The sequence below is a fragment of the Coffea arabica genome, chromosome 5c (assembly GCF_036785885.1).
Source record: "Coffea arabica cultivar ET-39 chromosome 5c, Coffea Arabica ET-39 HiFi, whole genome shotgun sequence".
Lineage (NCBI taxonomy): Eukaryota > Viridiplantae > Streptophyta > Magnoliopsida > Gentianales > Rubiaceae > Coffea > Coffea arabica.
Genome location: NC_092319.1, coordinates 39973965 through 39985655, shown reverse-complemented (window position 1 = coordinate 39985655; position 11691 = coordinate 39973965). Strand labels below are relative to the sequence as shown.

The window sequence follows — 11691 nt, the reverse complement described above, 5'->3', positions numbered from 1 at the left end:
CCTTTTTCTTTTTTTGGGTCCACTTTTGAATCTTCAACTCAAATTTGATCCTTTTCTTTTTTTGGGTCCACTTTTGGCGTCTTCGATTTAGAAATTTGAAGTTTGAAAGTTCCATATACTACTATTTTTTGTGTGGGTGTTTTGCTCCCACAAGAAAGTAGTGTATTGGAATTGATTTTGACTTTCTTGTCATTACCATTATTGGGAGATTGGACTTCTAAAGTTATTCGAATTAATCTCTACCGACAAGCAGCCATTGCTTCTTTTCTTCATTTTTTTTTTTTTTTGGTATAATAACAAAACACGCTAGTGATTGAAGATGTTTGATCACGCTTTTTAAACTTAATGATTAGTTGGGAATTGTACCATCCTCAAAGAACTCAAGATACTATCATCCACAATACAATATGATGAGACATAACAATTAGTTCATTCAAGTGATTTCAATGAAAACAGTACTCAAAAAATGGCAAAAAAAAAAAAAAAAAATGCAAACACGACTAGATTTCAAGCTAAAAGCTCAAGCGCCTTCATGGTATCACACGTGTGGAGCATTTTGAGATCATGTAAAAGTTCATAAAATTTTTATATAGTCAAAATTAAGAGGTATACCCTCTTTATCATGTATTTTTTGAAATTTTTTTAATAAATAGGTGGGGTCAACGTTTAACCCCTACCATTTCTAAATCATTTTTTTTATTTAAAAAAGCCATTGCTAATGCGAGATTGGAATTCTCCTAATTTTGTTTGCATAACAATTGAAAACCCCCACCAAAAAAAAATTTGATTGGGAAACCTTCATATTTCTGTTGTATATGGTTTGAGATAGCATTGACTATTTTCACCATTTTTAATGTTGAAAACCTAGAACCTGTAAACTGTAAAAAAAAAAAATTTCACAAGCTCGAATTGAAAAATGGCTAATAAATAAAAGAGCATATGTATTTACCAAATCAAAGAAACCCAAAATTTACTAGTTACGCATTACTCTCAAATCTTGCTTAAGTTCCCTTTCTTTTGATGTGGTAATCCTATCAAATTAGTAAATTACTAAGTCCAAAAGACAATTTGGACATAGATATATGGAATTGATAGCGTGACCACTGGCCAACATCTTCATTTTTCAGGAAATCAGGTATTTTATACGATTTAGTGTTAATAATGGAACTAATTATTTGATGAAATGGATAGAACAACATAAATTTCAATGGTAGCTTGCATATGTTGACTTTTTTTTTTTTTTTTCCAAGTAACATGCACTTTTTTTTTTTGCGTAAGTAGAAAGATTCGAATCCAAAATCTCTCACCTATACTTTGTGGCCTAGACCACCTAATCCACTTCTCTCCCGAGTAACATGTACATGTTGATTCTTAGTTTAAGTACTTCTTATATTTTACCTAGAGACCATAACTAAACGTAAATTATGACTTATAATGGATATATTGTTGTTTGACACTTGTTTTTCTTTTTTTCACCATCAAAAACTTTTAAAAGGGGATTTAGTTAGGGACATAAATAAGTCTATTCAAGTCCGATTCTCAATGGCCAAGTTTATTTGTAAGAACATGACATTGTGCTCTAGCTTGGTTTTTTTACTTATCGAATTGAATTCAAATAAGCTTTTTTTTAAGTTGTGTTTGAGTAATTTAAAATTTAAAATATAAATATCAAATATTATGCTAACTGAGTCGAATTTGAAATTTTATCCAACACGAAATGTTATTCCTATTTGGTATGGTTCTTTGGTGAACAAAACTTGAATGAGTTTTAATTAGATTGAACCTGATTCGAGTATTGAATAGTTGGATTTGCTTCTCGACACTAAAATTGATGAAAGGAAAGAACGATGAGGGGACGTGAGGTGAAGGTTAGAAGGCGAGAACCAACCGGCAATATAGAACTTATCTTAGATTTTTTTTTTTTCTCCTAAAAAATCACTACTTTTCCAGTCGACATAATCACAAATGGAATATTGTTACTTTTTTTGGTTATAACTTCTATAATTTGCATGTCTTGTCTTTCATCATTTCAAATCAGGCGACAATGACTGTGACACAAAACAATTTGGCTATCAAATAAAGATGGCTTCCACATTCGTAGCACACGTACGAGTTATGACTTGCATTAACGAAATGCAATTATCAAATCTTAAAACAAAAGCAAGGCTTTTAACTATTGACAAATGCACAATGTTTCCTAATTTCACCAGAAGATCCTGTCTTTACTTCAATCCTTCCCATCTTCTCCATCGACAAAGCAAACTCCTGATAAAAATTCAGCAATGAACCCTGAAGAAGTTGGTTAATGTATGAGAGTGTAGTCGAACTTGTTATCAAGGCTGCATCAGATTGGAATAGGCCTCTTCTCTTGAGTAGAAGTCTGTAGTAACTAAGATCAAATGTCCTAAAACTTCCTGGATCCATTTCAACTATCGTCGTTGTGTCGTTGATGGTTTTGCACTTTCTTGCTTTCAGATTTGCTGCATATTCACTGTCCAGAGATGGATCTTGATTACCAAGAATTCCAGAGAAATTGTACAGACGGTTTGAAAATCCCGGAAAACAATGGGCAATTCCAATCGTATGAGCCCCTAAAGAAGACAAGAAATGTAAGAAATTTGTTGATATTAATGAATCATTTCGTAGTTTAGTAAATTACCTGATAACAAGACCAGATCCTTTAAATCTAGGCCCTTGTTGGCAAAGGATGTTTGGAGTTGAGTGAAATTGAAAAATGGCGCTGGAATGTTTGTTAAGGCCTCAGGAGCATTTGATATTTGCCCATCCCTTCGACCAGTTGGAACCCTCCAAAAAGGACCTCCCTGTCATGCCAAGATCACAAGATTAATCGATCGCGAAAAATTTCAGACGTCTAAGTTGGTCTAATTTACTTACTGAAATCATGAACTTACTGTAACTACAATGGAATCTCTTGCAACCAGTGCTATGATATCTGCACAAGAAACAACTCCTGGACATTCAGCTTCTACTAGGCCCTTCACTCTGTCAATGAAGTCGAAGCCTCGTACAGTTTGGTTGGGAATGGCAATTTTCTCTGTCTGATTTCCTGAACTGGATGTGAAATTCAGAAGAATAGATGCATCACAGCCCTGTAGAAGCAACAAAACATTCATAAACATGAGTACAGATATGCAAATTTGCAACAGAGTAGGGATTTTTTTTGATACTTACTCTGACAAAGCAGTCATGGAAATGCATTCTTATCAACGTTGCTGCAAGAGATGGAGCATTTGGAATATGCTCATGGACATAATCTTGTACAATCTCTTCAGCTTTGGGACATGTTTTAGCATAGAAATTCAGCTGCAAATCAGCCTGAGAAGAATTTATGGCTCCAAGAATAGCCAAAATGACAAGCCAGAAGTAGCCAAAGGTGTACATTTTGTTACTTTGGAACAACAATAGTCTGTACTAATGTTGGTTTGCAATCACCAACTCCAAATGGAATCAAACTTATAGGCACTCAATTGTCAAAAATAGGGACACATCACATAAGATTCTTTCTCTTGCCTGACAAACATGTGCTTCAAGTGCCTCTTTCAAAGTTTTTTTTACCATATTATCAGGAACTAAGAATAGCATTTTAAAAATGATTAGTTAGAACTGTCCCTGGCTGTATTCATGAGAAAGATTTGTATGTCATAATCAAGTAGAACCAACCTTTCCTCTGTGTGTCACTATCTGTAAACAGCTTTCTCGCGGACTTGTCTAGCAAAACATCTTGGATGCTGCAATATTTCAAGTCAAAAAAGTACTAGTGAAAATGATGTCAAACTTTCATCTGGTGTAAGTATAATAATAAGTAATGTCTATCCAAATATTTGCTAGAATTAAAATTGGACAAGTACACAGGTTAGGAGAATCTTTTGTTTTAAAAGCTTGAGTGGTTAGATCTTGAGCCCACACTCAACATTTTAGGTGCTTAATTTTTGCATTTTCAAAATTGTATGCTATAGTCTTAGAGAAGGAACAGCAGAAACAATTACACTAGTTGCATCCTTAATCATGAGGTCTCGGATTTGAAATCCATGAAAATGGAAAATACAACGTTGGGAGAGCTTCCCCCCATAAGGAGCCCGACATGACTCGAATAGGATTAGTCGTAGACCGTAAAACGAATTCAGATGCCTGTGGGTTATACAAAAAAAAAAAAAAAAACAATTACACAAGTAACCATTTTGAAACGGTGTACAACGTGTTAAAGAGTTTGTAATTTATTACAAATAACTCATACAAATTTGTAAGAGGGATCTAATATTTAGGTATTATTCGCAAGAATTCATATACATTAATTATCATAGAATCACATGGCACGCTCTAAATGTTATATTTTAATTTAGTATTGACAGCCAAATTTGACAACGATACCTGCCCCTTGTCCTACACTATCAAGCTGATCTTCTAAAAAAAGATGTTCATTGACGCTGTAATTTGTGTCAATTGCCAATTGAAATACAAATTGCTAATACTTTTCACCTGCTTTGGCTAATCAATTGAATGATGAGAACATTTTCAGAAGGGGAAGGATGATAGATAAGTCATTTGGTGGTGGCGGCTTAAGCGGGATGCTGACTATTCTTTTTATGCCTTGTGGCTTTATCTTTCATTAATGATTTGGAACCTGCTACCACATTGGCAGCCAGCTCACAGAGTATAGATCATGAAATCGACTTGGGAGATCAAAAAAGATGATTAATGCATCGAGGAGGAACTGTTACACCTATTTCGCTAGTATTTGTTTTTGTTGAATGTTTGAGGTGATTTTGGATAATCATAATCATGCTCCTCTTATTATTATTATGCAGTGTGCTTTACTTAACTGTTTTATGTTGTACTTAGACTACTTTTTAGCATAAGAAGTAATGAAAGGACATCTACAAAGACAACATTTGATAAAGAGCAATATTCTTGCTGTTTGTCAAGGAATATGGTTCTTTTCCTAATAAATGAGCAACTTCTGCAGCTTTTAGATCTGTTCTTTTAGAGTTTATTGTTTAGTTGAATGGGTAAAAGCTGTGTAATGCATTTTTGCTGGTCCAATCAGAGGGTGATCTGCTCACTTTTCTTTTTATTTTTTTTTTTTGGAAATTCTTTTTTGTTTATTGCAATAGAGGCATAGGAGGTTTGAGAATTTGAAATCATTCTACAGAGAAATGAAATCACAAGTCAGTTGAATTTTGAAACATCATAGTATGTCAATCACATGAAATCATATTCTAGTTTATTGTGCACTTGCAATTTTTCTTGCTCATGGACGTAGTTCAACTGCCTGCTAATTAAATCAGTTATAATAGGGAAGAAAATCTCCCAAATTTCTTTCTAAAATGCTTTAATTTGTCTACAATAGTAGGGAAAAGTTGATTTTGTAGGACAAAATATGTCATCGTGCTATACCTGCAAAAATGATCAATAAGGATGATTTATTAAATCAATAAGCATATATCTTATGTTTTTTTTTTTTTTTTTTGGCAACATAGGATTAATCTTATGTAGTCCAACAACGCCTACTACTCAGTTTGTTACAATGTTTTTCACGGACATAAACAACTTTTTTGAAAAAATAAATTTTTTACAATGTATATAAGGGGTTTTGAACTGAGACCTCTTACTTACATTTTCTTCCCTGAAACCACCCAACTCATCCATCCCCTAACAAACTTCATTACTCACTAGACATATGTTTACCTATAACCTTTTATAGATGGTTTTCTTATTGATTCTTGCGTGGTTTCTTGTTTCTCTTGAACCGGAAAAAAATATATGTCTAATGCAAAAAACAAGTAGCTGAAATATTGCTATACGATATGCACCATAGGGGTGGCAATTCGGGTCCAAATCAGGTTGGCGGGCCGCTAGAAAATCTATTGACCCGAACCCGACTCGTCAACCCGTGACAGGTCAGGTATACTGACCCGAACCCGAAAATTTCAGGTTGACGGGTTGGCGGGTCAACCCGAAATGACCCGAAATTTAATTTTAATTTATTAATTTATCACTGTAATTTCTAATAAAATTAATTTCTCACAAAATTAATTACACAATCAAGTAATAAAAATTTAAATAAATAATTCCAAATCAAATCTAAAATAAATTAAACACCGTAAAAGTGTTTTATCCCAAACAAAATATAAAATAAATTAAAACAGTATAAAAGTAAAAAATAATATAATATATTATTTGTCCAAATATAATAATTTCAACTTCACACAAATTAAATAAATTCATTTAGGATTAAGTAATTAATGCCTTTGAAAAAAAAATAACTTAGTTTAGTTAGATAAAATTATTTTTATGTTTATTAAATTATTTTAATTCGTAAACGGATCATATCGGGTCATATCAGGTCACCACGGGTTGACCCGAAATCGACCTGTTTTCTTTTCGGGTTCAACCCGATTCTGACCCGAATTCCCGAAACCTCAACCCAAACCCATTAATTTCGTGTTAGGTTCGTGTCGTGTTTTCAGGTCATGTCACCATCACTTAAAACAAGAAAGACATCTGGGTCCAGGACAAAATGCCAAAAGAGTACCAAAAGAGGAAATTTCTCTACGTTAGCCTGGGCATCATGATAGAATACTAATTATATCTGTTCCTGGAGCTTGATACATTCGGCTAGAAGCAAGTTAAACTCTATCTCTCAAGGGTTTCAAGCAATGAAAGATGTGAAATGAGTGAAGAATCACTCATTAACTTCAGCATTACGATTAGTCATCTATAGATTGACAATGCACGTTTTAATGTGAAAACAGTTTTTAACCTAAGCTCGCAGGAGAAATTCAGCTACACTGCTACTCAGATTACTCGCGACAAAAAATGTCATGCAAGAAGTAGTGTTATTATTAAGGCAAAACTTCTCAACGGCCCTCAAACTATTAAGAAGTTCAACTTTTGGCCATTCAATTGTTGATTGGATAGTTTTAGCTCCCCAACTAATTAACATGTATACTTATAGTCCTTTTCATTAATCTGAATAATTATGTCTAACAGAAATAGCACCATATGTGAGGCACAGGGGATAAACGAGAGGTCTTTTCATCTGCATAGGATATGCGTTGTGAAACCTTCTGAGACAATGCTGTTGTTGCTTTATGTCTTCCTCGAGAACTCATCGAAAAATAGACACCATCACCTCTAACCTTGCCAAAATTGCCTCTCTCTCTCTCCCACGCACCAAAATATAATTCACACCCTAAAATTCTTAAAAGATTAAAGTAAAACAATAAAGGAGAAAAATAAAATAAAATCACCTCCCAATTTTGTCCCTTCACTCTCTAATGAATTCACAGGTTCCTGCTAACTTTGAACTAGCCAAAGTTCCTCTCCACGAGAAAAGGTTCATCAGTTTGTCATTTTTTACTAAGATTTTCTTTTGGATTCTAGTGGCATCACAGGCAGCGGCAACTCTTGCACTTTAGCTCGTCCTTTTTCCTCTTGTCTTTTTTTTAAAAAAAAAAAAAAATCTTTTTTCTAGTTTTTCTTTTATTGATTTTTCCTTTTTTTGAATTTGGATGGAATTTAAGAGGTTAAAGTTGAGATTTGGAGGACTTTCGGTGGTTGGTTTTAGGACAAAGGCTGAAAAGATGAAGATGGGGCCATGGATTTTGATGACTGAAGTTTAAGGGAAGGTGCAAAATGGAAGTTGAGGTCTCTGGTTCAGGTGATTAAGACGTTGATGATGGAGTTGTTGATGATTCTTAATGATAAGGAAAATATATGAGAATTGAATTTGTAGTAAAGAAGCAACAGACAAAAAGCCCCTCGCTCATCCTCATGCCTCATCATGCATGGTGCTATTTCTATTAAACATATCCATTCAAATTGATGGAACGTCTCTAAGCATGCATTTTAATTAGTTGGAGGGTCGAATCCGTCTATTTAACAAAACAAAAAAAAAAAGAGCTTGTCTATTTAGTAGCTTTAGCAGTTGAAAAAATTTCAACTGGGGTTTCCTGTACTCTTGGGTTGCAGATTCTAATAGCCTTGGCCCATTATTGCTTGCATAGATCCGTGGCTTAAACTAAGAGAACGAATTGGGTACTCCGACAGTTCAACACCCCCTGTATGGCTTAGCATCTAACCATATGACGGGCTGGGAAGCCCAATAGTTTGGTTTTAATCTGGCAATAGGCCCAACTCCCACATCTTGTTTCGTTAATTGGAGGAATTGCATCAGTTTTTGGTAGGCATTAAATATTTTTCTTTTTAAATTTTTTTTAATACCACCAGGAGTGAGGCGATGGATCTTGGTAGGATAGTTCGTTTTATACTTTTATACCATAATCCCTCTCATTGATACTTTCTATCTAAACTTATTTACACTAGATCTTCACTCGTTTATACCCGAGAGACAAATTGGTATGAAATGGAACTTGGTCCGTAAATATATACTTTTCAGGGACTAATTTCCCAGAGACAAACTGGTATGAAATCGAACTACTTTAAGCTAATGAGTAGTGTTGTTGGCATAAAACTTATTGTCTGTATTAACCATTTGTTAATCCAGTCATTGTCTACCACTTTCTCTCATGATCATCACGATCAGCCAATACAAATGAACTCTTTTTTTTTTTCTAAATTATTTTGTCAATGGCTATGTCTAATTTATTTCCTTTTTTTTCGTTATTTATTTAATTTCTTCAGTCTTGACTCGGATAGAACACTGGCAAGAAAACTTTTATTCTCTTCGTTCTATTGATAATGTCATGTTTCACTTTATTGATATTCCAAAATAAAAGTCATCATTTCAAATTTAACATTTGCTTTCTAATCTTGCCATTTGAAAAAGCAACTTTTTCAAATTTTAGTGCACATTTAACAAGAAATCTAAAGGATACATATGTAAATTCATCAATGATGCCTCATCTAGATATAATGATTATTGTTTCTACATAAAAAGCTGAATTCTCAAAAAATGACTCTAATATTGGGATGGAGGGAATATTTGTTTAGAATTTCTTTTGAGTATAATACTTGGGAGGACTCTTAGAATTTTTCTAACTATCAGGTTTGGGATTTGAGTTCTGCACCTGGCAATTGAGAGTGGGAAGTGTGGGAGGGGTAGGATGGTGAAAAATAAAAAGTATAACACTCATTATATTACTCAAAAAATATAGCTGCGAGAAAATAGGCTCATGTAATATCCAAAGGTTTTGAAATCAAGAAGAATGAGCACATATTGTGTTTGGATATCAAGAACTTAAAAAAAAATTTCAAATTTTGTTTTACTTATATCATACACACAATTTTCAACCACATTTTTATCTTATATAAATCACAACATAAAAAATATTACAATAATTATTTCAAATAACCTCCTATCCAAACAAAATGAATAATAACAACACAAACGTAACAAAATCCAATTGGCCACTACGATTACACAATCAATTCAATATCCAGTTCTTGAAGTACTGAAACAAAGAGGAACTAAGAAAAATTTGCTTAGTTAACGAAGGCACACTGTTTCCTGATTTCACCATTCTTGCCAGTAAGAACTCCAATGCGACCCATATTCACCATTGAAACCCCAAAATCATCAAAGAAGCTCTTGGATCCAGCATGGCTTAGATGTTGTTGGACGTAGGTTTTTGTTTCAGTGTCATCCAAAAGAGCTGCGTCAGATTGAAAAAGCCCTCTTCTTTGACTTACTGTAGTATAATAATCAATATCAAATTTTTTTGGACTGCGGTCCATCTGAAGAATTGTAGTAACATCTCCTGGCTTGCATTGTCGCTTTAGCTGAGCAAGGTACTTAGGGTCCAAGCTTGGATCAGTGTCACCTTTGCCTGTGAAATTGAACAATCGTGGGTTGACGCCAATGCAATGAGATATCCCAATCGTGTGCCCTCCTGAAAAAGAAAGAAATGAAGTTAGAAAAAGTTCTCTAAATCATGCCTTTTAGATTTTTAAGCTTTCCTGGCTCCTCATCTTTGCTAGGAATAAAGGCATAAAAATCCACACTACTTGGGAAATCAAACCATGTGCACGTCAGATTAACTATAGAGGCTAGATGTGTTAAAAAGAACCATTTTTAGATAGAATTAGAATGTTTAATTTAATCTTGAAAAAGGATTCGAAAGTTTTAGGATTAAAAGTAACAAGGGCATAATTCAAAACATGATCGATGATCATCATGTACGTTATTGAGAGGTACCTGATAGAACTACAAGGTCTTTGACACTCAAACCCACAGATTGAAATGATGCTTTCAATTGAGTTATGTTCATGAAAGGTGAAGGCAGCTTGTTCAAGGCCTCTGAAGCTATGGAGACTGTTCCATCTCTTCGGCCTAACTCGACTTGCCATGAGGGTCCCTTAATCTGCATGAAAACTGCCACCTTTAGCGCACTTGTTTTACAAGTTTATATTTCCTCAAAGTTTAAAATTTGGAAGAGTTTCAAAATATTCACCAAAGTAACAGCATCACGGGCAACTAATGCCACGATATCTGCACAAGAAACAACACCAGGACATTTTTTCTCTACTGCTGATTTCACTGCATCAATAACTTGGAACCCTTTAAGAAATTGATTTGGGATTGCTGCTTTCTCAGCTTGATTGCTGGAGGTAGAGTTTAATAGGACTGAGCCATCACATCCCTGCAAATAAAATTAACTCGTTAGACAACAATTTTTTTTCTTCGAAATAACGAATTATCGGTATATCAACAATTGAGAAGAAACCACATCATTGTCCATTCAAGAGTATAATGTTATATATTTGTTGTATATGGAAATAGTATACACAAAGGTGATGAACTTTTCATGTTTAGTAAAAGGCAGTACTATATTTTGTATTTTGCGTGAGATTAATTTGCATTGACAATCATTTCTATCCATATCCACAAAAGGACTAGTAGCCAGCTTGTTAAAATGAAACTAGTGTAGCATATATATAGCGAGACTACAAAATTGAACCCTTAAATCCTCTCTCAAACTACATCGCCTTTTCTTTTTCCTTTAGGCTCTGATGGGTAACAAGGTCAACTCCTTAATCTAGACCTAGGCATAAAGCATATCAGCCCCATTAACCAACAATTATCTTAATCAGGCTTTAAGCATAAAACATAATATCCTCCATTAACCATGTAATCGTGACGAAGAAACCTAAATGTACAAATTCTATGCTAAGAAGTCTCCAACAACGACAATCTTATTCAACACCTATAATATGTAGAACAAGCTACATGTGTGGTTTTAGTACATAGCCATTAGATGTGATAATCCTATGTGCACCATAAGAAAAATTGGAAAGGTTGATGTGTGATCTTACCCGAACAAAACAATCGTGGAAATGCATTCTCAATAATGGAGGAGCAAGACTTGGTGTTCGAGAAATGAATTTTGCTGTTGCGTCTTTGACAATGTACTCCAAGGAGGGACATGTCTTTTCGTAAAAATTGACATCTAAGCCTTGTCCATTCGAGAGTTTTAAAACACATAGAACACATAACAGTTGAAGAAAGATAAGAGAAAGAAACTTGGACAATGCCATTGTTTTTGCTACGAACCAAAGTATTTCTTTCTATTGTAAATCTCTGAAGAACAAAACACATTGCCACCCTTTAAATAGTTAGAGCCATTTGAATGTTTCAATGCAAAAATCACATAGCTGGGATGATGAGATTAATTATTGGTTCAATAGTTAGTACAGCGTAAGGCAAATTTT

At 34.1% G+C, this 11691-nt stretch overlaps 2 protein-coding genes across 2 annotated transcripts; both read right to left on the bottom strand.

Annotated features, from left to right (window-relative positions):
• Window positions 1-2049: 2049 nt before the first annotated feature.
• On the bottom strand, window positions 2050-3604 carry LOC113689002 (peroxidase 3). The gene is made up of 4 exons (XM_027206831.2): window positions 3193-3604; window positions 2913-3110; window positions 2660-2822; window positions 2050-2591 (listed from the first exon to the last, which is right to left on the bottom strand). The coding sequence occupies exons 1-4, from the start codon at window positions 3400-3402 to the stop codon at window positions 2170-2172; spliced, it is 993 nt and encodes a 330-aa protein (XP_027062632.1). The 5' UTR covers window positions 3403-3604; the 3' UTR covers window positions 2050-2169.
• A 5662-nt stretch (window positions 3605-9266) lies between these two features.
• On the bottom strand, window positions 9267-11538 carry LOC113688904 (peroxidase 27-like). Its single transcript, XM_027206726.2, has 4 exons — window positions 11296-11538; window positions 10434-10622; window positions 10178-10343; window positions 9267-9872 (listed from the first exon to the last, which is right to left on the bottom strand). Exons 1-4 carry the CDS (start codon window positions 11515-11517, stop codon window positions 9466-9468), a joined length of 984 nt encoding a protein of 327 aa, XP_027062527.1. The 5' UTR covers window positions 11518-11538; the 3' UTR covers window positions 9267-9465.
• Between the last annotated feature and the right edge of the window lie 153 nt (window positions 11539-11691).

Bases quoted from the DNA above. Each gene is read 5' to 3' on its own strand.
- LOC113688904 (XM_027206726.2), bottom strand. From the start codon at position 11,517: ATGGCATTGTCCAAGTTTCTTTCTCTTATCTTTCTTCAACTGTTATGT. The intron at 10,623-11,295 runs GTAAGATCACAC...TTTTATTTGCAG, and splicing joins TCCACGATTGTTTTGTTCGG to GGATGTGATGGCTCAGTCCT. The intron at 9,873-10,177 runs GTACCTCTCAAT...TTTCTTTTTCAG, and splicing joins AGACCTTGTAGTTCTATCAG to GAGGGCACACGATTGGGATA.
- LOC113689002 (XM_027206831.2), bottom strand. From the start codon at position 3,402: ATGTACACCTTTGGCTACTTCTGGCTTGTCATTTTGGCTATTCTTGGA. The intron at 2,823-2,912 runs GTAAGTTCATGA...TTGGCATGACAG, and splicing joins GAGATTCCATTGTAGTTACA to GGAGGTCCTTTTTGGAGGGT. The intron at 2,592-2,659 runs GTAATTTACTAA...TGTCTTCTTTAG, and splicing joins GGATCTGGTCTTGTTATCAG to GGGCTCATACGATTGGAATT.